The sequence below is a fragment of the Anas acuta genome, chromosome Z (genome assembly GCF_963932015.1).
Source record: "Anas acuta chromosome Z, bAnaAcu1.1, whole genome shotgun sequence".
Taxonomy (NCBI): domain Eukaryota; kingdom Metazoa; phylum Chordata; class Aves; order Anseriformes; family Anatidae; genus Anas; species Anas acuta.
Genome location: NC_089017.1, coordinates 32716243 through 32743636, shown reverse-complemented (window position 1 = coordinate 32743636; position 27394 = coordinate 32716243). Strand labels below are relative to the sequence as shown.

At 38.6% G+C, this 27394-nt stretch overlaps 1 protein-coding gene across 10 annotated transcripts in view; it reads right to left on the bottom strand.

Moving 5' to 3' along the window:
- TRPM6 (transient receptor potential cation channel subfamily M member 6) overlaps positions 1-27394 on the bottom strand; it is a 97811-nt gene that overhangs the window by 3748 nt on the left and 66669 nt on the right. For 6 of the 10 annotated variants that reach the window (XM_068667435.1, XM_068667436.1, XM_068667432.1 and 3 more), the window contains 12 exons: positions 26691-26803; positions 25608-25734; positions 24611-24708; positions 21990-22045; positions 20523-20548; positions 18919-18969; positions 16630-16695; positions 14127-14413; positions 13780-13862; positions 12776-12981; positions 10800-10851; positions 1755-1861 (listed from right to left, as the gene is read on the bottom strand). In XM_068667435.1, the coding sequence (XP_068523536.1) occupies positions 1755-1861; positions 10800-10851; positions 12776-12981; positions 13780-13862; positions 14127-14413; positions 16630-16695; positions 18919-18969; positions 20523-20548; positions 21990-22045; positions 24611-24708; positions 25608-25734; positions 26691-26803 (1272 nt within the window). Of the gene's footprint in view, positions 1-1754; positions 1862-10799; positions 10852-12775; positions 12982-13779; positions 13863-14126; positions 14414-16629; positions 16696-18918; positions 18970-20522; positions 20549-21989; positions 22046-24610; positions 24709-25607; positions 25735-26690; positions 26804-27394 lie in introns of those variants that run through there. The other 4 variants (XM_068667433.1, XM_068667434.1, XR_011091318.1 and 1 more) reach the window with 2 other exon arrangements.

Sequence of the window (27394 nt, the reverse complement as noted above, 5' to 3'; positions counted from 1 at the left end):
AGCGTGAGAAATGGACTCATGAACCTAATGAGGTTCAACAAGCCCAAATGTAAGGTGCTGCCCCTGGGTCAGGGCAGTCCCAGACAAGAGTACAGACTGGGAGAAAAATTAATTAAAAGTAGTCCTGAAGAAAAGCACTTGGGGGTTCTGGTGCATGAAAAGCTCAATGTGAGCTAGCAGTGCACACTTGCAGCCCCGAAGACCAACTACACTCTGGGCTGCATCAACAGAGAGGTGACCAGCAGGTGGAGGGATGTGATTGTACCCCTGTATTCTGTCCTTGTGAGGACCCCCTGGAACACTGCATCCAGGTCTGGGGCCCCCAGCACAAGGACATGGACCTGTTAGAGCAGGTCCAGAGGAGGGCCATGAAATTGGACCAGAGGGCTGGAGCATCTCTCCTGTGAAGAAAGGCTGAGAGAGCTTTAAGACATCGAAGGTATGCTGTAAGGCATGCTGAAAGGCAGCAATGTTCAGCCTGAAGAAGAGAAGGTTCCAAGGAGACCTCAATGCAGCTTTTCAGTACTGACAGGAACTTATAAAAATATGGAGAGCAACTTTTTACATGGGCAGGTAGTGACACAACAGATGTAATGGTTGCATACTAAAACAGGGGAAATTTATATTAGATGTGAGGGGGAAATTCTTCACTGTAAAGGTGGTGAGGCACTGGAACAGGTTGCCCAGAGAGGTTGTGGATGCCCCACCCCTGGAGGTGTTCAAGACCAGGTTAGATGAGGCCTTGGGCAACCTCATCTAGTGGGTGGCATCCCCGCCCATGGCAATGGGGTTAGAACTGGATGATTTTTAAGGTTCCTTCCAACCCAAGCCATTTTATGATTCTATGAAAAAAATAAATGATTCTGCCAAGTAAATATTTAAAAAGCACATAAAACCTTGGCAGTGTCCAACCCTGCAACTGGTGGCCAGCAGTCTGTTAGCAGCTTTCAGGAGACAGAAAATCTGTCGCAGGGCAAATCAGAGTCAGTGGAAAGAGAGCCCTGAAGGGGCCAAAAATGGTGGGAGCTGATATGAATGAACCGTCCCACACTGTCAATTCAGTTGATCTTCTCCTTGTTATCTCTGGCTGCCACAAACACAAATACACAAATAATCCAAAGCAATAACACTGCAGTTCCTGTTTCTGAATCAAACAAATTCTTCCTCCAAGCAGGCACTGAAAAGAAGGAACCTTCCTCTGAAAAAAAAATGTGGGTGGAAAGTCATCCAAAATTGCAATGTATTTTGGCTTTGAGCCTTTTAAATCTGCACCACAATAAACAGAAGCCCATTCTATAAAACCTAATGTGAATAATCAGTGATCCAGCTAAGCAGGAGGTAAGTGCTGCAGTGTACAGGCCCTATCCAAGGGCCAGGAAAGCTCCAGCAATTTTTTCCCTGGCTAATGCATTGATAATTTTTAGATCATTCTCTGTTCTCATTCTAAAAATTATTGCTGATGCTATCTGTAGTGATCACCCTGGAAAAATGGGTGATGCTATCACCCAAAATGCTATCAGTTTTGCACAGCAAAGGAAATAATTCATTGGGTAGAAGCTTTGAATACTAACATGGTTGCTGGGCAAAAGAACAATGTAAAAGATCGATATTCTCTTATTTGCCTTTGTTTAAGTGTGCCAGCTATAGTTTCATCTCTGTAGAATTTCTGTTCTTGTTATAGCACACCTAGGCCCTTACTACCTTATACTTAGAAAGTTAGATATAGGTTAAAAAATAATCTTCATTTTGAGTACCAGGAAGTTTCAGCCTCCTGCAGCAGGAGTTACAACGATGCTTTGTGATGAAGTTTCTTATAGCATCTTCTCCTAGGTTTGCTGGTCCAAATACCATCTTTCCAGATCTAAAAGTAATAATATCAAATAATCAACAAACTCAAAATAATGCAATTTTAGGGGAGAGAGAGGATGATAATTTCCATTTATTGAGTCATACAAGAATCATATTGAATCAGATAAGTTAGCTCTTTGTATAAAAGACCATAAAAACTAGTGTGCATCTCCAGTTTCTTAGCTCCGAGACAAGAAAACCACTAGTTCTGGTAAGGGATTAACCTATATATACCCCATATCTACTCTTCCTTTCTGCAGCATCTTAGAGATGCAGTGTTGCTGTGGCCTTCTCTAAAGGGAGATGGGACATACCCAGCAGTTACTACTAAAATGCTCAATGGAAATTTGAGCACAATGACATTAAGACAGTGTATGCCAGAGCCTGAATGACTCTGTTGCAGCCACCATTCAGTCTCATCAAGCAAATGGTTTGGTCTGTATTTTACTAGAGGGCATCTGGGACCAAACCAGAGTTAGCAAAGACTTACTTTTACCTTATTTAAGAAAAGAAAACCAAAAGCAAGTGGAGCCTGAGTCACATCAATATGCAACACAGAAAAAGAACATAGTACTGCTGTCAGGCAAGGCTTTAAAATTTATTGGCTTCTTTCTATGCTCATTTCCATGTGTTTGCACTCTGGCCAATTCAGCAACATTACTAAGGGATCCATTTGTGGAAATGTATTGCATATTCTGAATGAAGATCACACAATTACAAATAGAAGCAAGCTATATCCACACATGTATTAGAAGTACCACATAATTATAACAGATCCTTAATATGGTCTGAAAGATCAGTGTTCATTAATTTTAATATTACTTCACTATTATTCTCAAGAATTTAGTTGACATTACGGACATCACGGAACACAGCACACAAGAAACACTTCCAAAGAAATTTTATGAATGCTAGTATTTTATTTTAATGATATGCAGAGCAGAAACAACACATTTTAGAATCTGAAATCAATTACAGCTCTAAGAAACTATAGAAAAAGATTTTAACTCTCTCAAATCTATCTGTAATCCACACTATGAAAATCTATTCTCTCTAAGGAAGAAGTTATCAAATACGACACTCTCGTCTTTCCTACACAAGAGCAATGAATAACCAAAACTACTAGTATTTGTCTAATTTCTGGCAGGCAGTGAAGATAATCTGTTTCTGGATCATTTGAAGGAATAGTCTATCCAGCTTTCACTGCAAATTAGTACAACACAACATGTAAGAATTGGAACATTATTTAAGTGCCATCTATATATTTTAGATGACATGATGCTACATAGCCATTTCTGGTTTTTGGTATAATCTTGCAAAATGCTAGTGTAAATTGAATATGCTCAAGTATTTGCTTGGGCAGGTATAGAAAATTGAGAAGACTTCACTAATTCCAAGTCTACAGAACCATAATGATACTTCTCCTGATCTAACTTTTTCCATGCAAAATGTAGCCAATACAATATAAACTAATTTTCTCATGTTGTTATGGGATATATAAACAGGGATACTGTTTAGAGGAAAGAATAATCTTTCCTCTCTACCCAGAACTGTTAATGATACAAGACTAATAGACTAATAGCATTTCAATTTGGAAAACTGTTTCAAGAAATATATTGGCAAATTAGGAATATAACAAGAATGGCCAGCAGTCTATAAGTCTTCTTATAGATGGGGATAGCCTAAGAACAAAAGAAAAGAATTGAAGAAGATAGTGCCTACATTTGAACTTGCTGATTTATTTATTTTTTTTGTCTATGTCAATAGTAGACAGGATCAGAAAGAAGTGTTTCAAGCAAAAAAGCAGGAAAAAACTTTTAAACAGTAAGGATGGTAAATAATTGAAAACAAACATACTGGCAAGTTGGCTGTACAAGACCTGTAAGGCCTGACACAGGAATGACCTGGTGCAAACAAACCAACTGAACTCTTCAGGTCCTTTCTAACTGTACAAATGTTTTATAAACAAGGTCACTCTACTTCACTCAGAGTTGACCTTATTGCAGTTTTTCAATACTTAAAGGGGTGGCTTATAAAAGATGGCATATAAAAAAGATGGAGAGCAACATTTTGTTTGGGAAGACAGGACAAGGGGTATGGTTTTAAACAGAAAGAGGGAAGATTTAGATTAGAGGTTAGAAGGAAATTCTTCACTCTGAGAGTGGTGAGGCACTGGTACAGACTGCCTGGAGAAGCTGTGGTTGCCCCATCCCTGGAGGTGTTCAAGGCCAGGCTGGATGGGGCTTTGGGCAGCCTGGCCTAGTGGAATGTGTCCCTGTCTATGGCAGGGGGGGTGGAACCAGGTGATTATTAGGGTCCCTTCCAACCAATGCCATTCCATGGTTCCTGTTTATTCATGATCTGATTTTGTCTCTAAGGAGAGAAAAATACTGAGTCCAGTTTTCCTGTCTGAAACAGGTGCATAAATATGAGCTAATGGACTTAAAACAAACAAAAACTCTTCCTGCTTTTGTGGAGAACCTTACTTCACAGTTATGCTCCAATAAATACCTACCAGTTCATACCAGATCAGTCCCGTCTGACAGTTAGGTAACATAGAGACTGTTGTTACAAACAGTGCTAGTCATGGTCAATTTGTAGACAGAGCTACAAATGCTCAGATAAGACGATAAGACATCTATAGACCTTTACTGATGGAAGGTACTGGGGGCTTCACATGAAGCAGCACCTTTCCAGGGAAACATCCATTCCATTTAATTCATATGTTTTTGCAGACTTAAATTCCTATCTACCAGTTTCAACTGTACAGGTGTCTATAGCAGAGATCCAGTCCAGGCAGGTATTTTATCTATTGACAGCAATTCAACTGTAAATTATTTGGCTGAAATTGCAAAGCTTGGTAAAGATTCAATAGATTTGTTCTTCAAAGTGCATGCCAATGAGTAACTTCAGAGAACATGGTCTCCACTCATACTACAACCTCCAGCCCATCACTACCTGCTTTAGAGTTTTCAAAAGAGAGAGTAAGAGATTGAGCACCTCTGACTCCTCCATTTCATTTGTTTGTAATGAGATTTTTCACCACTAGTGCCCTTTTCCTCACCTCTCAGTAGGCGTAATGCATCTGTTCTTTACAATTTGAAACTCAGCCAGCTATTTTCCTCATTTCTGAATCTGTTCTACAGACATTCTGCACCCAGTGTCTGTGAAAGCTTTACCAGTATAGACTTTGTTACGGGCTTAGCAAGAAGTGCACTCTGAAGAGAGCATCTAGAGTACTACTTAGGAGGCAATTCTTCACAACGTTTCAGTGCTACAGGAATCTGCAGGGACTGCACTATGTCACGACCCTACTGCTGCGACTTGGCTACTTCTGTCTTAAAGGAAATCTTTTTGTGAACATTAAACCTGCACCATTTTATCACCTCATACATCCTATGCAGTGTATGTGGCCAGATCTCTGATGTTCATATCCATGAAATTACACCAATTTACATGAGCTCAGGATCTGCCTGCTCAGTATCAGACATACTTTCCAAACTAATCTGCTGGCTTTTATCACAGTACTATACATACATGGAAGATACAACACACTGTCACAGAGCTAGAGGTCATGTTTTGCCATTGAAAAGTCCATTTCAAGACAGCATGAAGGATGCATGAAAGAAAAGACTCATTGCAAGATAATGACATGAGCCACTAGATCAATGGAATTAAAGAAACAAAACATAAATAATGTAATTATAAGTCGTGTTAAAATTTGTATCAGCCCCATCCGTCAGTGAGATGCTATCTATTTTCTCTCAGGCTTCTAACAGAATGTGAGCTCAAAGCAATTTTAGAGGTAGTGCACAGGTTTTGATTAAGTATCTTATATAGAAATGAAAACTTCAATCAGATCTTGATACTGCCAGAAATGTTTCCCCTGTGAGTAAATGAACATTAAACAAAGACAGTGTTTTTACATCATTATTGTTATTATTTTAGAAAGTGTTTCTTAGAATTGGGTATCTGCTAGCTGCTTACAGAATACATCCATGGTTTCACTGCCTTATTCCTTTACATCCCTGAATCAAAACAATATTGTTTCACAACTTGCTGTACTGAAGATTTCCCAGAGCATAAAAAAATCAAGCTGTTTTTGATTAATTAATCAACACTTGCTCTTTAACTGGGACTTGACTGTTTTGCAGATGACAGAAACAAAACAAAAAAAAGTTCTGAAAATAAAATCTTAGTAACCATGAGAAAATAATTTAATGACAAAAAAGATGGATACTAGCAGATGGATACTAACAAGCACATGCTTCAACATAATGCAGGTAAATATTATTCCTGTTTTAAAGAGGATATGCTAAGTTGACATATGAAGTACTGTGGACTAATGACTGGTCACAGTTTTCACTAATAACTATCAGTCTGTTGAGATAAAATATTTCACAGAATCATAGAATCATTAAGTTTGGAAAAGACCTTCAAGACCATCTGGCCCAATCAGCTCCCTAACACCAGTGTCAGCCACTAAACTATGTTCCTAAGCACCACGTCCAACCTTTCCTTAAACACCCCCAGGGACCGTGACTCCACCACCTCCCTGGGAAATCCCTTCCAATGCCTTCCAATGCACATTCTGAGAAGAAATGTCTCATCATTTCCAACCTGAACCTCCCCTAGTGCAACTTGAGGTCATTCCCTCTAGTCCTATCATTAGTTACCTGTGAGAAGAGGCTGATCCCCAGCTCCCCACACCTTCCTTTCAGGTAGCAGTAGAGAGCAATAAGGTCTTCCCTGAGCTTCCTCTTCCCCAGACTAAACACCCCCAGTTCCCTCAGCCACTCCTCACAGGACTTGCATTCCAGATCTTAACCAGTTTTGTAGCCCTTTTCTGGACACGCTCCAGGGCCTCGATGTCTTTCTTGTAGTGAGGGGTCCAAAGCTGAACACAGCACTCAAGGTGCAGCCTCACCAGAACAGAGTACAAGAGGGCAATCACCTCCCTGGTCCTGCTGGCTGTGCTATTCCTGATACAGGCCAGGATGCTGTTGGCCTTCTTGACCACCTGGGCACACTGCTGGCTCATGTTCAGGCGAACATTAACCAGCACTCCAGATCCTTTTCCTCTGCACAGCTTTCCAGCTGCTCTGCCCCAAGCCTGTAGTGTTGCATGGGGTTGTTGTGACCAAAGTGCAGGACCCAGTACTTAGCCATGTTGAACCTCATCCCATTGGCTTCTGCCCATCGACCCAGCCTGTCCAGGTCCCTCTGCAGGGCCTTCCTACCCTCCAGAAGATTGACACTTCCCCCCAGCTTGGTGTCATCTGCAAACTTACTGAGGGTGCACTCAATTCCCTTGTCCAAATTGTCATTAAAGATATTAAAGAGGATGAGCCCCAACACCAACCCCCAGGGAACACCACTGGTGACCAGTTGCCAGCCACATTTCACTCCGTTCACCATCACTCTCTGGGCCCAGCTGTCCAGCTAGTTTTTAACCCAGCAAAGAGTGTACCTGTCCAAGCCATGCGCTGCCAGCTTCTCCAAGAGAATACTGTGGGAGACCATGTCAAAGGCCTTGCTGAAGTCCAGGTAAACTACATCAACAGCCTTTCCCACATCCACCAGGTGGTTTACCTTGTCATAGAAGGAGATGAGGTTGGTCAGGCAGAACTTGCTTTTCATGAACCCATGTTGACTGGGCCTGATCCCCTGATTGTCCGTCATACATTGTGTGATTACATTCAAGATGACCTGTTCCATCACCTTTCCTGGCTCCGAGGTCAGGCTGACAGGCCTGTAATTCCCTGAGTCCTCCTTATAACCCTTCTTATAGATGGGCATCACTTTAGCAAGTCTCCAGTCATCTCAAACCTCCCTGGATGACCATGACTGCTGATAGATGATGGAAAGTGGCCAAGCAATCACATCCACTAACTCTCTCAGCACCCTCATTTTCATTGGTATAAAAAAAGTCTACTTGAGTAACAGCAAACCATAGCTTTATACACCTATAACAACATTTTTAAAATGTTTTTTCAAATTTTTGTAGTCAACAACTACAAAATCAACCAATCAACCTCTCTGTTTCTCTATCCTAAACTATCCTTGTATTTCTGTCATGATCCGATGACCTTCTCACTGCAAAGAAATCTTTGTCAGTGACATTAAGAATGGGACTGAGTGTACCCTCAGCAAGTCTGCAAATGATAGCAAGCCATGTGGTAGAGTTGACATGCTGGAGTTGACATGCCCCCCAGCAAGACTTCGACAGTCTTGAAAGGTAAGCCCTTGTGAACTTCATAAAGTTCAACAAAGTCAACTGCAAGGTCCTGCACCTGGGTCAGAGCAATCCCAACCACAAACACAGGCTGGGAGAGACTCTTTGTCAGAGAGTGTAGTGATAGGACAAGGGTTAATGGTTGTGAATTTAAAAAGGGCAGGTTTAGATTAGACATTAGGAAGAAATTCTTTACTAGAAGAGAGGGGTGAGACGTTGGCACAGGTTGCCCAGGGAAGCTGTGGATCACCCCTCCCTGGAATTGCTCAAGGCCAGGTTGAATGGGGCTTTGGGCAACCCAATCTAGTGGGAGATGTTGAAGGCAGGGGGGTTGGAACTAGATGACATTTAAGGTCCGTTCCAACTCAGACTATTCTATGATACTATGAAGACTTTGTCACTGTGAGGTGTTCAGCTTTTTGTTCATGTTACTTCCAAAGTAAGTATTATACAGACAATACACCTGCCCTCATAATTAAGCATTCATACCTTAATAGTAATTTATCATTAATTTATTTAATGGAATATTAATAATGGTTATAGAACTAAGTACCTGTTTCCAAAACTAACTTGTTCCGAGTTCTAGACTAGTCATCTGATACCGTTATAGTTAATTTCCCTTTGTATTAAATCAAACTAATCAAACTTCCTTCCAAACATGAGAAACCCCTTCAGTCAGTTGACATGAGCCGAATGAGAGTGAGTCAAAGCTGAACACAAGACAGTCTGGAGAGATGTTAGTGTCTAGGAATCACAGAATCTCTAGGTTGGAAGAGACCTCAAGATCATCGAGTCCAACCTCTAACCTAACACTAACAGTCCCCACTAAACCATATCCCTAAGCTCTACATCTAAACGTCTTTTGAAGACTTCCAGGGATGGTGACTCCACCACCTCCCTGGGCAGACCATTCCAGTGCCTAACAACCCTTTCAGTAAAGAAATTCTTCCTAACATCTAACCTAAAACTCCCCTGGCGTAACTTTAGCCCATTCCCCCTCGTCCTGTCACCAGGCACATGGGAGAACAGACCAACCCCCACCTCTCTACAGCCTCCTTTAATGTACTTATACAGAGCGATAAGGTCACCCCTGAGCCTCCTCTTCTCCAGGCTGAACAAGCCCAGCTCCTTCAGCCGCTCCTCATAGGACTTGCTCTCCAGGCCCCTCACCAGCTTCGTCGCCCTTCTTTGGACCCGCTCAAGCACCTCGATGTCCTTCTTGTAGCGAGGGGCCCAAAACTGAACACAGTACTCGAGGTGCGGCCTCACCAGAGCCGAGTACAGGGGGAGTCTTTTTTTGGGAAGTCTTCCCAAAAAAGAGGACTTTGCAGGGTAGCACCCACTGACATTACTACCACCTCTCCTCTGCTCTACCATAGCACCTATGACCAAGGAGAAAGGTCATAGGATGGGAGAGTAGTTATTGCACAGCATGACAGACAGAGTGCAGAGTCGTGTACCCAGAAGACAGTTGTGTTTGTTGTATTGTCCACAGTGAGGATTGGTGGGAATATTTTACTTATTACATAGGACACTATGAAGTCTGCCTAGATATTACTGTGAGCAGTAGATATCTCCCTAGATATTCCTGTGTGCAGTTTTGGGCGCCACAGAATAAGAAATATAAAACCGTTAGAGAAAGTCCAAAGAAGGGCAACAAAGATGGTAAGGGGTCTGGAGGAGAAGATATAGGAAAAGTGCCTGAATTCACTTGGTTTGTTCTGCCTGGAGAAGAAAAGGCTGAGGGGAGATCTCATTGCAGTCTGCAGCTTCCTCATGAGGGGGAATAGAGGGTCAGGTGCTGATCTCTCTGGTGACAAGTGATAGGACCCAAGAGAACAGCGTGGAGCTGTGACAGAGGTGGTTCAGGCTGGATATCAGGAAAAGGTTCTTCACCAAGAGGGTGGTTGGACACTAGAGCAGGTTCACCAGGGAAGCGGTCACAGCATTGAGTTCTCTCTCAGACACAGGGTCTGATTTTTTTGGGTGGTCCTTTGGGGACCCAGGAGTTGGACTCGATCATCCTTGTGTTTTCCTTCCAACTCAAGATATTTGATGATTGTATGATTCTATGATACCAGCCTAGCTTCTGCAACTTGATTCATGAAGGCAGACTACTTTTTTGTAGTACCTCTGGGTTTTGTAACATTCTGCACATGATTTAAGATCTCTGCAACATAGCTCTTGGTTTGTAATATGCACTATGCTTAAATGCACTACTATGATCTCTTGGAAAGATCAGAGATCCAAAGGCCATCTCCTTGAGCCATATGGCCCTATATACTCATACAGTGCCTCACTAGACAGTGGAAACCAGACTACAACATTTAAATTACTGATAAACACCTTCAGTACAATTTTGCTAAGAAAATTATCCAGTTCTTAAGCTCCTACTCCTGTTCTCTTTGTGTAATCCTGAAAAACTGCTGTGTTCTGAGGACAGCAATATAGATTCTCCCCACCTTTCACATACTGCTCAGCACATATGGAGCTGGTACACATACAGCCCCTGAAGTTCACAGCCATCTAAAACGCAGTAGTCGGTGCAGCCTTCCCATTGCCATCACAATCCCATTTAACACAAACACCATACAATAAATAATTAAACCTCTCACGCAGAACATAAAAAAAAAAAAAAAAAAAAAAAAAAACTAAATACACAGACTATCAGCAGAATGTTTGAAGTGAATAATAATTTCATTAGAGAGAAATGTACCTTTTGTCTTCAGGTTTAATCACAGATGGATCTGTAAGGTTTTCCCCAACACCTACAAGAAAATCAATAGAGTGTGTTACAAGGGAAGATAGTTGTGATTTCATAACCTGGGACTTAAGAATAATGTAATTACCCACTTTCATTTTAGATCGTGAATTGTCACAATTAAAACAGTCACGAGCTAAAAAAAATGTTGTGACTCTAAAAACCTGCTAAATATTGGCAAACATACAGAGTCTTATTACAGTCCTGTTTTGTGGTTTATTCATACACAGACAGAAGGCTTATGCAAATACTAGTAACAACTAAACATTATGATGAAACTGAAAGAATTAAACAAAGTGTAACCTGCAGTAAGACTTTAATTTGGAATAACGGTACCAACCCAAGGTGCATCTTACTGATAACAACAGATCTACTTCCAGATATATACTCCCTTCAAGGTAGCAAACACAACACAAGCCACAACTCATCATTCAATTAAGTGATGTGCAAATCTGGGTCCGTTATCTCTGCTTCTTTGGGGTGTTCGCCAAAGTAGATTAAATAAATGATTACAGTAACTGACTGACTGCTCATACTTATGTTGCAGTTTTCCTAAAACTGAAAAATAATAGCATTTTACCAAAAAGCTCTTTCTTTACATCTGAAGAAATTGTTGTACTCTTAAACTGAAGAAGAGATTCTATAAACATATGCAATTATTTAATTTGAATAATTAAGTATTTTGAACACCAGTAAAACATGGGGAGCATTTTTTAATTGAAATACCCCCAAACTGCAATATTCTTCAACAGAATTCATTTCAGCTGACATAAATAAGATAAAATTTAGTGTCTACATGTGTAGTATGGCTCCAGTATTAAACTTAGATAGAAATTTATCAGAAATCCAAAGACAGCAGCCCTAGCACTGTCACTAAACACCAGATAAGAGAACTACAGAATAAACATGGGACCAACACTAGAGCAGATTTCAGTCCATTTCCCCACTTGAGATGGAAACCGAAGCTTCAGTCTTGGTGTGATTTACATAGATGTTTAAATTCTTCACATTTGAGCCAATGCAGTTGGTCTGGAACTGTCAAGAGTTGTATAATAAACCCAAGCAAACTTAAAGACAAATTCTAGTAAGCTATGGTTGGAGACACACTTACTCTTTCTATATATTTTTTTCATGTGCTGCTAAAGCCAAGTGAAGGCAAGGATGGAATTATAGGTTTATTTTGCATACTAAGCATGTCTTTTTGTAATTCACAGCTTCTGAATGCTGTAAAATGTAAATATGTTAAGTCTCTGTCCACGCATACACATTTCCCTTGACAGAAATGACAAACAATGGTGTTTATACCATTTGATGGGTGCTGTTCATCTTCTGAACATTGTCAACTGTTTTATCTCTTTAAAATATGCCATGTTCCTATTTATACATGTACAGTAAAGTGATCACATGCTCTTTGAAGGAGCTACCAGAGTTTGCGAATAGCACTGAGGCTTGCAGCTTATGTAAACTGCTTACAGATTTAAAAAAATAATAATAATAAAAAAATAAGGATAGCCATTCAAACTCTTTGGACAGATATACACACATATTAACTATGCATATATACATGGGTACACTTGAATCTCTGTATTATTTACATATTTTAATAAATAGAAAAGTACCTAATCTGTGGAGTGTTTTTCTGGAGCTGGCTGAAATGTTCCTGTGCACTTTAACTCCCTGCTGCTTGCCCATTCAGCCTAAATGTACTTGAAGCCAAATTATTTTCCCACAATACCTACATTAATCTATCACATTTCTGTCAATGCTCATTTATCAGGACCTCACAACAGATATCCAGGGGTTGCTTGAGCTTTGCATATAGAAAAGAGATGGGCTAAAGAGAATTTAGCCCTTTTTGCAGTATTAAATTCTCTTTTTAAAAAGTTGTTTTTCAGTGGGCTTAAGACTAGTGATCCCATGCTAGCTGTCACCTTGCAAATCCAGGACAAGGAGCTCCCCACGAGTATATACGTAGGTCCAGTGAGAGAAGGCCAGCAACAGCTCTTCAAGCAAGCTGCTGGGAGTAATTTCATCTCCATTGTTGTTGTTGTATTTTCGAAACTCGCCAGTCATGTACTTCTCAATGGTCAGCCACTGGTTTGCTGAATGGCAGTAGATGAGGAAAACTTCCAGGAATCTGTGGATATAAATGCTGTCTATAAGGGTAATGAACATCCTCACAGTCAGTATACAGCATGATGCAAAGCAAATATACCAAAAAGGAGGGCATGTCTTCACTGGCTGGATCATTTTCAATGGCAAGCGATACCAAATGGTAGACAGCACAAACACTTCCTCAGTTTGGTAACTATCAAAGCAATGCACTTTAGCAGACGGTACAGTTCATGGGCAAACAACATAATCTGTGTCCTGGCTTTGGCTGGGATAGAGTTAATTTTCCTCCTGGTAGCTGGTACAGTGCTGTGTTTTTTCCTGTGATGAAAGTAATGCTGAAAACACAGCACTGAGTTAGCTGTTGCAGAGAAGGGCTTACATGGAGCCAAGGCTTTTTCAGTGGCCACCCAACTGCTACCAAAGAAAATGCATAACAGCTTGGTCTCACTTGCTTTTTCCCCAGCAGTGATATTAAACCGGGTATCTCTTCTTTACTATCCTGCTGTCAAATCTGTACCCACTAAGACAATAGAAAATATACACAAAAAATATAAATAATATAAATATAAATATTTTTTAAGTCTCTTTAAAATTTCTTTCACTAACAACTTCTTGTTTAAGCCACTACCATTGCTGTTGTCTTCCACCCTGAATTTATCTTTACATATCTATATACCTATGTATTTTAATTAAACTATCACTCAACCGTTTTAAGCAGTTGCTATTTCAACTCACTATGGAAAAAGAGTCTACATTAGACCCAGGACATAGCTGAGAAGAGAAACCTTTGCAACCAAAACTTTCAAGAGAGTGAAGTTACCTTGGAGTATAGGGAATGGTATGAGGCTTCACTTGATTGAAGGTATAAATTAACTTTTGGGCAGCCCTTTGCTGTTGGATCTCCTGAAGAAAAGCATGTTATAAGCATCACTTTCATTTGGTATCATGAAGAAAGGTAGCATGAATTTGACAAAAGAAACAAACAAAAACCAGCCAATTGTATACTGTTTACAAATGGGATATATATCTTCCTCAAAACCATTTTCCTTTCCAGAAGGTAACATCAAACCACACATCACCCATGCTGAAGACATTCACACATAAGCAGTATAACATTTAAGGCATGTCAAACTACACTAGTCAGAGTCCCTTCAGGTCTGTACTCACCCTCAGGCAGAGATGTAACACTGTGCCATCATGAAAGATCTTTTGCCAAGCCTGAACCACCTCTGGCAGAAAAGACTTCACAATAAATACTTGTCCCAATTTTAATACATCATTCTCAGACCAAGTACAAACGACCTTCATGGCCCTTCGTAGACCCCCATCCATCTCCTCCCGTGACAAGACTTGGATCATCGCAGCCATACCACGCTGGGACCAGGAAGACATGCTTTTGTCAAGGTTCATAGGTGAACTCTCTTCTAGTCGATAGACAGTCACTTCCTCTCCAGCTTAAACAAAAGGAAGTTTTGTCAGTAAATGTCACACATTGCAGAAACAGGAGAGAACTGCATTTTGATTCAGTATCTTAAAATAACACAATACTTTGCATAACTCTGTAAGCCACACTATTCATTTCTGTGAAAGTTTTCCCTGCCTAAATTTATATACACAGATCCTCTTGGAAAACACGAGTGGCCCACAGAGCTGTATTAAGCCTCTAGACAGATGTGAATTTAAGACCTTGTGCAATTTAAGACCTTTTACACAAAAAAAAAGCTCAGTTAAATTCTGGTCTATATAATACAATCTCTTTTGCCACAATTTTAAAGTAGTTAAAATGGTTTAAAAAATAGATTTAAAAATATATATTTAAAAAGGTTTATCATTTTATCTCCAGTGGATTAATTTAACTATCCTGAACATGGCTCTTTCTGTTTATGCACTTGTGTGGAAGGGGGATTTTTAGTAAGATTTGTTTTAAGTTAATCAAGACCCAGGCACCACTCACAGTATTTTTCTTGTAACTGTGCTTAACAAAACAAACAAATAGACAAGGCAAGCAGACACACACAGCTTGTAATAGTTATTGACTACAAAATTAAAGGGCTACAGATTGCCGCTTTTTGAGGCAGACAGCCAAGTTGTTCAGAAGTAATGAATTGGCCATGATAAGCCAGGAAAATTAGACTGAAAAGGGCATGATCTTTCCTTGGAGAAAGGAATCCTAGAAAAACAAGCGAAAGCAAATTAACAAGACATTTACATCTTTGGCATTGTAAATTAAGATTTATCTTTTTTCCTATAAATTCCAATGTTATTTGTACTGCAAAAGATTTCAGTTTTGCTCCTGCTAATAACATTTTTCTGAAAGCAGAATAAATCTGGTGAGTTTTAACTCAGTCATGCTGTTACCCTATATAGTTGTAATAGCATTCCTCTCTAGCAGTGCAAGCAAGGAACATTTCTGTCAGTTGTAAACTAACAGATTTTTTATTTTTTTTTAAGCTTGGCTTTTCTTCTTGCAACTCACATTACTTGCAATGTGAATTCAGCAGAAATAGGTCTTTATTAGCAAGTGGGATGAGGTAACTGCATCTGCAAATAGCAAACAATATCATAAGGGAGGGCAAACTGAATTCAGAGATAAATTAATGTATTTCGTTCCTGCCCCTGAGCCTACCTTCACCAGTTACCACAGAATTGGTATCAATGATACACTTCGCAAACATTTTAATTTAAAATAAAGCAATGAAAAAGTCAGTGTTTTACATAAAAGTAAGACACTTGAATATAGGTATTATAACTAGGCACATTTCTTAATCTTATATTAATTCTTCATTTTATTATCTTTTGACAATTTAATACCTAGAAAGGTATCTCCTGGGAGCTTGAAAGATTAGAATGTTCAATATGCTCATAGCTATATTAATTATCTGCAGCAATCTGGTCCCAAGAAATCCTATGATGCAGCAAGTATCAGCAATTAGTTGCTGTGAGACAAAATATTCTACCCATTGAAGAAAACGCATCTAGACCTCAAATGTCTAGAGACATAGCTTCTGCTGCTGTAAACCAATACAGCACACTAATTTCAAAACTCTTCCAAATGATCTTATATGTTACTCTCTACCACTCTTCTGTTATACCACAGTTCTTTTTTACTTGGAACACTACAAATCTTTTGCCCTTTCAACATAGTCATGGTTTTGTTCCTGACAAGATATCCTACACATATATCTGGGAGAGAGAGAATGCATGTATAAATCTTAGAGGAATCTTATTGCTCTCTTCAACTACTTAATGAGAGGTTACAGAGAAGATAGACTCCTCTATGAGGTTCACAGTAATCACATGGATGCTAAGAGATACAAGCTGCAGCAAGGGAAACTCCAATGAACATTAGGAAAAAGAGTTTACAGTGAAGCAGTCAAATGCTGAAACAGGTTGTCCAGAGAAACTGTAGAAACTCTGCTTATAGATATATTCAAAACACAACTGGACAGGTCCTCAGCAACGTGATATGAATTGGACCAGATAACCACGAGAATTTCCTAAAATACTGCATGAATATAATTCTATCCTGGTTCATTTCTTTAGAAAAGAAAAATTACTTAAATTAATTCAAGGAAATGTCTCAAATGCAGTCTTTAAAAAATAATGCATGGACTATTTAAAAAGAAAAAAAAAAAAAAAAAAAAAACATAAGCAGGAGGTCAGTACTCACCAAAGAGCTGGACCGGTGTAAATGGTATGGTCTGAGCAAGTCTCATTAAGTTGTTTCTTTCAACGGCTGCAAACAAGACAGATTTCACTGCAATACTGGATGAACAAGCCAACTGACTTTCAAAAATATCTGACAGTGTTTTACTGTAGTGTACAAAGCCAGGCAAGCTACAGTGTGGTTCTCCGTCAGATCTTCTAATTGCTGTTTGAGTTCTACCTAGCCAGTAACTCTCCTTTAAATGACCATGGTATCTCACAAGCATCAGCTACCACTCTTCCCTGTCCATTAGTTCCCATCTTCCAAGAAAACAGACTGTGGAACAAGCACTTTGCACCCTAGCTAGAAGGACTGCTTCTGGTCTTCATCCTCCTTTTCACCAAGGGCTGCCTCTGCTTTTTCTTCCCGCTGGCTCCAGTGCAATGACATTTGAACTGTGCCAGTGGCACAGTGGCCAGTGGCAGCTGAGGCATTGGCCTCAGCTGCCCTCACTGTCTGTCTCTGTCAGGCTCTGAAGTGCCTCGGGTTTTAGCAAGACTTTGCAGGGAAATCCAGGCTTGCCCTATGCAGACTATAGCTTCTTCATCTGGGCTCCATGCCAAACAACCTAATTAACATTATTATACCTTCTTAACAGGGAGCTTATTTCTCAGTCAAACACCTTCAAAACTTAGAGTGCCAACTAAATATTTATGGATTTGTCTTCACAATGACTCAGTTATTGGTAAGTGGGAGAGGTGAGGAGTAAACCTCAAAGAGATTAAGAGTAGAACGAGGAAACCCATATACTACCTTAGCTGTGTTTCTCTGAACAGCAACCAAAAAGTTTGTAAGTCTGGCTGACTTCCAGAGCTTATATGCAAGCTTCCAGAGCTCATCCTTTTTTTATACAAATCTCCAAGCAGAAATTAGAGATTAATTAGCCCAGAAGGAGAGAGCAAAGGGGAACCCTGAAATGCCAACCCTTGAATTAGGGTGCTCAACTGAGACACCTCTGTCTCAGTCTCTGTTTACATATTCCAAATCTGATAGGCACTGATTAATATACCTGAATAGTTTTTGAAGCATAGACTGAAAATCAAAGTCCTGCCTTGATGCATCACTAAAGTGACATAGTCACTAAATTACTGGAAGGAAAAGAATATGAACGGGGAACTGCCATGACCTGTGCTGCCATCAGACCCTGTCACTGCTTACTGCAGAGCCTTGGGAAGCAATTTGAAAGCACCTTGCACCAGCTGCTAAATTTGAGGCAAAACTCAAGCTCTTTTGGGTGTGCAGGGAGGCAGAACTGTAGCTGTCTGCAAAACATGACAGCAAAAAATAAAGTATAAGCAGTATATGGCACAGAATTTTAGTATTGAAGTGTGGGTTCTGTTGACTACATTCTATTCTGATCTTTCTGATATAGGAACACCTATACACTTATACTGGAAACATCTAGAGATCTTTGTCAGCTTTTAATGTAAATGAGATTGTCACCTGCACTAAAAAGTCCTCCCAATCTCAAACAGCACGCCTGACAAGAAACAAATTAATCATTGCAACAATGCCTCCATCAGAGAAATTACTCCTGTACACTGATTACAAACTAAGAGGTGTTATTCCCACTGAAAACGACATTGCTTTTTGAACTTCATGAGGCTGCTAATGCTTCTGGTTTACCCTACGCTTCCTTTGAAAGGAGCCAAAGCCATGCAGGCAATAGAGACATCTACTGGTACGCTGCGCACAGCTCTCCTCTGGGAAAAAAAAAAAAAAATGAAACCCAAGCCTTGTGGGAAAATCTCTACATATTCAGTTCAGGAAAAGACAGGATTGTGGGTAATTAGCATCCAAATGATTTATTCCCTGCCAAATTTCCATGAGTTCATAGGTATATAAACACAGATTAAGTGGTACAGAACCAATTAACTGAAGAAACCAACTCCAGAAAGTACAAAGGAGCATGTGGGAGGTGTGAGGGGAAATGACAGCTATAAACAAATGAGAGCCTCTACTACCCCCCCTGGGAATCAGAGCTCTGTTCATTGTTTCCTCTGATATTTTGAAAGCAATTATCTATATTCTGCTCTGTATTTGCCACAAATACCTGGAATGGAGCAATTAGCAAGAAAATAATTCATAATTTCCTCACTGCAGTATTAGGCCTGACTTAATACACCACCTTCTTAGCAGTGGGCAGTTGTGCAACTCTTCAAAGTGAAAATCACAGAAAATGACAAGGGAAGAACTAATGTTCTTTTAAATGTGTTAAACTACTCAGCTATCATATTGGTGCCTCCTGCTTACCTGAGTAATGATGGTGCAGATCTTGAGATGTTTTCGAGCAGGCAAAGATATCTGAAATAATGTTTAAAGGATCATTACGTTAATTAGCATAGCAGAGATAAATGCATGGTTTTTGAATTCCTTCCATCCCAGACTTTGCCATGAAACAAATTAATCAGAATTACTGTCTGAGCATTCTGAAGAGGAGAATTACTAATAGGCTTTAACTGTGTTATAATGTACAGTATATCAACAGATTCCAGTCAGTGCAATACAGCCAGATGACTTATTTATTCAGGGAAATGGTGGGAAACCAGCGATATTAACCTCAAGGACATGTAGCTTCTCTGAGCCAATTACACCCCTGGGATATTAAAAGCATTTTACTGTCCATCATGCTTCACAGTCTCCCAAAGGCATGATTTTACCAAGTCCATCCTCAGTCATTAAGCATTCCATTAAGTGTACTATTACAACAAAGTTATAATAATACTGATTCATTAACCCATGACATCTAAAATGCTGTTAAATTATAAACAGACAAACAATTTCTGTGGTTACATACATAACAGGCACAACTGGATCAGATTTGGTCCAAAAATCTTTGCTTTATAAAAATTCTTTTTAATAAAACCAAGATTAATATGCATGTTTCCATTAATCAGATTAAATTACTATATTATATTGGAAAGAAATCCTTTGAAATGCCAAGTTGGAAAAAAAAATATATATATATATATAATATTTTTAATTCTGAAAAATTAGATAATTATAACCATTCAATTCATCAAACCATTTGAAAATTACACTCTTCTTGTTGGTCTAGTTTATTTGCTAGGTTCCCTTCCCCAGTAGAAGAGATCTTAAATGAAAAACACAAACAGATGCTGGGGGAATGATCAGCACTTCCAGCCAGTGCCCTTGGTGATTAGAGGTCCCTTTTGCTCTCTTTCCTGAAGGACCCAAGTTTTGTCACATTTTGTGCCTTGACAGATGAGAATCATCTGATGCATAGATGCATCACAGCTAGCCTCAAACAAAAGATAAACGTTCCACTGTTCAAACTATTGTAGCTAAATCTGTCTGAAGGCAGGCTAAAAGGCAATAAATATAAGTGAAGTGAACTAGCTGCTGTGGAACAGAGTCACTCCTCATTATGAACTTGAGTTTATTCATTGGCCATTTCATAATAAGTTCAGTGCTTCACTGATTTCAACAACTTGGTGTAGAGGAACTACACCAAACTGGAATTCAAAAAATCAAACATACATTAGAAATTGTATACCATAATCTACCCTCAGGCATAGACACAGCTTTAACTCAGGAAGTTTATTTCTCCTGAAAATGACATCATTGCAGGACAGACTTGAGTAAAAATAGATTTTTTCCTTTCAAGATTTTACAGCTACCATGAGGAAAACATGTCCTCACCAAAAAATAAATAAATAAACCAATTTTACATTTCAAAATAAGATTTTATGACCAATGTATGAAACAAATGTAACATTTATTATAACTATCCAACTATAGAAAAGTAATCTTCTTTTGGATTATATATTTCTGAATTGTCAAAGTGGAATTTGCAGAGAGGAATTACAAGGTGTGGCAAGCAACCAAAAACTTACTGTCAGGTCCTTCTGAAGCTCTTAACCTGTTTAAAAGCAAACATTTGATATTTTACTCCAAAACTCCTGTAAATAACTACATATAGTATATCATATATCAAAGAGGTATGATCTATATGAGGGCAAAACTCACTAAGTTTTGATAAGCAATCATAAAACAAAACAACCCTCAGTGTAATTTTGTTCACTGAAACAATTAGCAAATAAACTTCAGTTACTGAAGAATAGACACATTTTTCTGGGTGTTTCTTTCTCTGCTGTATGTTGAACTCCTTTTGCAGTTCTGCACTGCTGTTCATTTCATTTACAATGCAGTAACAATATCAGCTAAAGACCTTCAATCACGTACACAACTGTTCATTTTTCAAACTATGTGAATCAATGCTGAAATGTATTCAGAGCTACACATGCCATTGCTATTGCTTGCATAAAAGGTGACTTTTTAAACAGTTGGTCTTTTGGATTAACAAGGCTGCAAACATTAACGTTAACATTGAAGGTGCTTTTGTTTGACAAGACAGTGGATATGATTCACCTAACACACCACTGAAGACAACAGACTCACTCAACAGACTCAGACTTTCAGAATCAAGCTATTCAAAAGCCTGTAAATCCTGCTAGTAAGTATGTAGTTTGGCTTTTTTTTTTTGATTAAAAAAAAAAAAAAAAAAAACAGGATGGGTAAAAAACACAGTATCTTCCTCCCTCCTCCCATAGTGAAATCACAAAATCACATGGGATATGACAGTTTTCTAGTACATTGTATTTACTACATCAACAGCATTACCCAGTAAGGGAAACATAGAAGAAAGTTATAAAAATAAGAAAGAAGAGGAACAGAGAGACAGTACCAGATGAAATAAATTACCCCCAATATTAAGCTAATCAAGCTGTCAATCAAGCTGAAAAAAAATAAAAATTAAAAAGTAACATTGAAAACATATTTGGAAACAGTATAATTTCAATACATATAATCAAAGCTTAATAACTACTGAAAACTGATTATAAAAACTAAGTAAATATCTTGTAAATATGTAAACTCAGTACAAAAGAGATTAATCACAGAATGAGATAATGTTTCATGAGCCACTAGGATTTTTATTATTAATAATGGAAACATGCAATTTGCACAGCAAAATCATATGCAACTCATGCTTACTAGATTGTATAAAGACACGATGGTAATCTTAGTGATTGAATTAGAAAATTTGATATTGTTAGAATAAAAAGGTGTCTATTCCACCTAAAATTATACGATTCCTTTGAATGGATCTACTTTACCTCCATCAATATGCCTTCATTTAAAGAAACCAGACTGCATTGTCTTAGCTCCTCATTTGACCTGAATTTCTCATTGTAAGTATATTACAGAACTGAAGTGGAAAGTTGCAGAAAGTATAGCAAAAAGTACAGAAGTCTCTTTCTAAAAACATGTGATGAATATCTTAATATGCTAATGATACGTACGAGAAGTTTCTTAGATTATTTCTCTGTGTGCTTCCAGACATGTTATTACTCAAATCCTATAGAGAAGAGAGATACTTTTACTGGTAAAAATCTGTATATTGCTGTCACATACTCACTGAACAATTAAAAAATGTAAAATCTTGAAAACATTTGATACTCTTATTGTTAACATGAATAGTACCACTGACAGGATAATCACAGCATTGCCATACCTACAGTAAAATGCAATATCAATTTGCTCATAATGCAGTTTTTCATGTTGTCTGTATATAACTGAATAAAATAGTCATGTTCAGAGCTATATCTCAGTAGTTACAAAGCATGTTAAAGGTCTTCTAATACTGAAAATATTATGGGAACCCCCCTTCGTATTAGTAAATTACAATTTAGCAATAAACTTTACAGCTGTTGGAAATAAAATGCACCCTAAACCTCTATAATAGAAGAAGGCAACATATTAAGCAGTTCTCCAGGGATACTTAGTTCAAATATTTTCCAGGTCTTGTAGTTAGAGAAGTAGTCAAATGATCTTCCAGCCCTATTACAATAAATTGGGTCAGCCTGCCATTTGCAAGATCCTCCTAAAATGCTAGTCAGAGATGGGATTATTCTTCTGAAAAGAGAAGTCAAACAGATTTCAATCCTCAAAGGAAGCAGAGCTCATATCAAAATTTGAAGAAGACAAAGACTAACGATAAACTAACTAAAATTCAGCTTTGAATATTTTCTGAGACTTAATTCTCTTTTTTTTTTTTTTTATTTCAGAATTCACTCATGTTTTCCCAATGTACATTGCTTTGCAGATGAAAAAATATCTTTAACAAAACAGAGACCTTCTCAGATACATCCCTGCTTTGCTCCCTGATACCAATTTACCCTCCTGAGTAAATCTGAGAAATATCATAATTCGTTAATTTAAAATAAATGTTAACCCACAATAAGCAGTTATATGCAGCAATATCACAGAATCACAGAATCACACAGAATCACAGAATTTCTAGGTTGGAAGAGACCTCAAGGTCATCGAGTCCAACCTCTAACCTAACACTAACAGTCCCCACTAAACCATATCCCTAAGCTCTACATCCAAACGTCTTTTAAAGACTTCCAGGGATGGTGACTCCACCACCTCCCTGGGCAGCCTGTTCCAGTGCCTAACAACCCTTTCAGTAAAGAAGTTAGATATCATAATATCTGAACAATATATGTATTGTTGAGATGTCATAACCCAGACATAACCTTATAATCCAGACAGTTCTTAAGAGAAGGCATAGACATTCAGTGGGCATTGGAAACTATACTTTAGAAGATTAAATAATTTGAAGTTAGTGTTCTTGAGGTGACCAGTTCCTGCCTAATTCTGATCCCACTGTAATCAGTAGACTATTTCTGCAGGCTTTAAAAATCCTACCCTTGAGTTTTAACAAGAAACCTTAATATAAATTTTGAAGCATCAGATTACTTCGTCATTTCATGCAGTTTTCCTGACTGTACCTTTATTTTGCTTGTCTGACTCTTTCACATTTTAAAGATCTATTGATGTAATCTCCAAATTCAGGTTTTACAGAATTCACAATAAGCAAAGTTATTTCTATTTTTATCTCTGACCTCTTTCACACACACACACAAAAAAAGTTTCAATTTTTTTTAATTAGGATTTGAGCTGTCTTCACAAGTATTTGGGATTCAAATTCTATGCCACTCAGAATATCAGATCTGAAACTATCTGTTTTATTTTCTTTCCTTTTTTAAAAAAGCAACTCACATTACTACAGTGAAAAATAAGTTAGGCTGTTAGACATCATTGTTTCAAAAATCAAGTGCCATAAGTAAAACAGGCAGGAGTGGGTGCTGTTGAAATGGAAGAGGAAAGGATTATTTCACAGTTCCTTTTCTCAATTTATTCCTTGTTAATTTTCTGACATGCCTCGAGAAACTCCTACACAACGCAGTGAAAGATATGTTTCCTTCTATTAGCCACACCATTTAAAAACATATAATTTTCTATACAGCAACTTCCTGCCCACAGTCTTCAGGACATATAAATTGGTCTAGCTCCATCAAATTCAAGGGGCATATGTTGATTTACATAGGCAGTGGGCCTTTATGTTATTAAGTTGCAAATTAATTCGGATGAATCATAAGATAAGGTGTTTATAAATCAGAGGTTAAGAAATCCAAGCTTTGAAATTATTATCAACACTTTGCAAGAAATAACTATCTCTGTGTGATGGATTAAGCACTATGAAGTTAACTTTCCAAAAATCTTTTCACTTTGCTGACCAGTTCTGACAAGTTCAAGACAAAGCTCTGTGCTCACTTGCTGCATAGTGAAACATCAACACATACTTTGTTTCTAGCCACTTTCTGCATACTCAGAACTACCCTGTGATTCAATAATTTAATAACCTACTTCAATAATCTTCATAGAGTGTTAGCAGCTTTCAATTATTCATTTACTCACACACATGCACAGTGGCAGCATACAAGAAAGTTCTCGTGTCTCAAGAGGTATTTCATGACAAAGAACCTAGAGTTGCAAGTCCATGGAGGTCAGCAGAGCTATCCTAGTCTCAAAACAGACAAACCTATGGACTAGGATGTGTAATCTTAGGTCTTACCTCTTCAGAATGCCTCAGGTAATCACAGAATGGTATGGTATGCCTATGGATGTCTTGATTTTTCATTTTCTGGTGCATGTAACTGAGACATTCCAGACCTAGCCAAAAGAGCAGGTATCAGCTATTTCCAGAGTGTATAATGAACAGCTCTACTGCTACACACACGTATGTAGTGCTACATGTATAAAATAAACACCTATATGCCATAATGCCCTAGCAAATATGTAATGGGCTATAAAAGCAAGAGTAGAATTTCACAGGGTTAAAACTGACTGTTTCTATTCTCTGTCAGCAGAATTCAGGGTGCAGCCCTTCTCAGACCATGCTGTGCTGAGTCACAGCACTCCCTCGTGCTTCTCCCAGCAGCTTGCAGGATGAAGCCAGTGAGTTGCCTATAGCAAAGCTGAAAGATCCATGCAAGGATTTCTCAGAATGAAAGAGATGGAGAATTTATAAAAGAACGGGAAGAATGCCATTCCCTTTTAATTCCATCAGAGATGATGCAGAATTCATTTTTTCACTTTGGAAGATGTGTTTCTGAGCAATGAGTAATGAATAATGCATTCAGAAGATCTGCCAACAGATACAGTATCACAGCACTGCCTGTGAGTGTATATGCCCTGAAAAATTCACGAGAGTTTATTTTTGCAATAAGCCAGAATGCCACTTTAAAAGACACCTCAGGAGAGGAGAAAAGGATATCATCTTCCCCACTTCCCACTTATTCCTGAGGGTTAGTACTCTACTATTTTCCATGCAATACAGGCAGCACTTCCAGAAAAATGCAACTGACCTTCCATTCAACCTATGCCCCTTTTTGCTCTGACATAAAGTAGCAATTAACCAAGCCATGCATGCCTGCTATCTGTTTCTAATTCTGTAAAAATTATGCCAGGAGGTGAAAGTGGAAGATGACATTTTGAGTTTGTGAATTTTTATTTACTGCTTCCTTTTTTAAAAGCTGTCCTGAATTCACTGTCTGCAAAGTATCACATACTTAGCTGACTGAAATTAGACACAGTAAGCCAGTTCTTGCTGTGTTTCTCTTCCTCATCCCAGATATTGATCTCTGCAGGCTCTGAGCTCACTTGGGTGTTCTGGGGACAATCATCCACTCTAATCACCTGGCAAGACACAGACAAAACGACACTCGATTTATAGGATGACTAGCACCTCTGCAGTTCCTCTGACAGCTACACTATGACATGGCCTTTCAGTACACCACTGAAATGCCAATGACTGAACTGGCTCCTAAATGAGAAACAGATTTTCCCATATTTGTTAAAAGCTGCAGAAGTCACATTGCTTTTGTCTAGTCAATACTACTGAAGAAAGATCTAGTGCCATAGGTTTTTAAAACAAACTTCAGAGTCCCTCAGAATACCATAAGAGACGATCAGGTCTCAAAGCTCAAGTCTCAGGTCTGTTGCTGACCTAAACATCTTATGTAAACAAATCAGGCTTCACCTTTCATCTCATTAAACAGGAATAATTCTTTCCACTTGACAAAGATGCTGGAAATCTCTTCAGACGTGAATTTTTATGTATGTACGTATAGATACAGTTAGGAAAGTTGCACTATTTCTATGACACAGTCAACATGCTATCTACAATGTGATTACTGGTTGATGGATTCAGAGAAAAGACTGCAGGGCTCCTGTAGGTGAGTGAGAACCTTATAAAGCCTGGCTTTCCTCTTTACAGTAGCACACAGTCTGGATGCAGCTCACCGCTTCTTCAGTATATCCTACAGCATACAAAGCTTCCATGATTGATTCTCTCAGCTGAAGTGCAAGGACTGATTCCTTTCTATGTAAAATCAATAATAGTCTTGGTCTACTATCTAACAAAGTCCATAGGCTTCATCATGTTCAAAACTGAAATGGCACACATTCAAACAAAAGGGAGATTAAATCAAAGCCAGACCAAAAAAAAAAAAAAAGGTTTCTCAATTTATGTGCAGCCTTTTAAATGCAAACATATTCAGCTAAACTTTAATTTTGCGCTACACTGCAGAATTGTTCTTACTGAATGAAAAAGACTGCTATGAGATATGTGATTCCCTTCCATCTACACATACCGGCACCTGAAGGGGTTTTTGAATCTTCTTTTCTCTCCCAGACTTTCTGTCTCTGTTTTGTTGTTTTGCTTTTGTTGCCTCACTGTAGCGTAGCTCACTAGATGGTAAAGACTCTGTGGGAAAGAATCAAAAAACACCATTAAGCTACAGAGCTTTTGTTTACTAAGAGAAGATCTGATAAGACAGAGTTGGCAGATCTCCAGAGCAAGCTGAGAAAGACTTGTAACACCCAAAGCTAATACTCACACAGTCCATGCAGTTCAGTGCAAAGATGTTCACTATCATAAGATATAAAACAACAAATGTTATCTATCATCTCATACTATTTATACTTAGAACTGGAATCTGCCATATTTTAGCTGCTGGTAAGCAAATTTGGTGGTGGACAGGAAGGTTTGTAAAACTTCTATAAAAATGTCATTCATTATCCATTCAACCATCTGACAATGTATCTCTTAGCTATTCTGCAAATTCATTTAGTTCTTATAATTCTTGGATTGCTTCCCCAGGTTAAGAGACTCCCCAAGATCCAGTATCATTCCTCTGTCACAGCAGCATTGTAGACATAACTGTAGGGGGCCATTTAGATGGGGGAATCAGGGTTGGACTGCTACTGTGGCTGACATACTGGTGTCGTACAGCTCGTACCGGGCACACTTAGAAATTCCTCAGAGCAATCATTCCCAGCACCAAAAAAAAGGTGA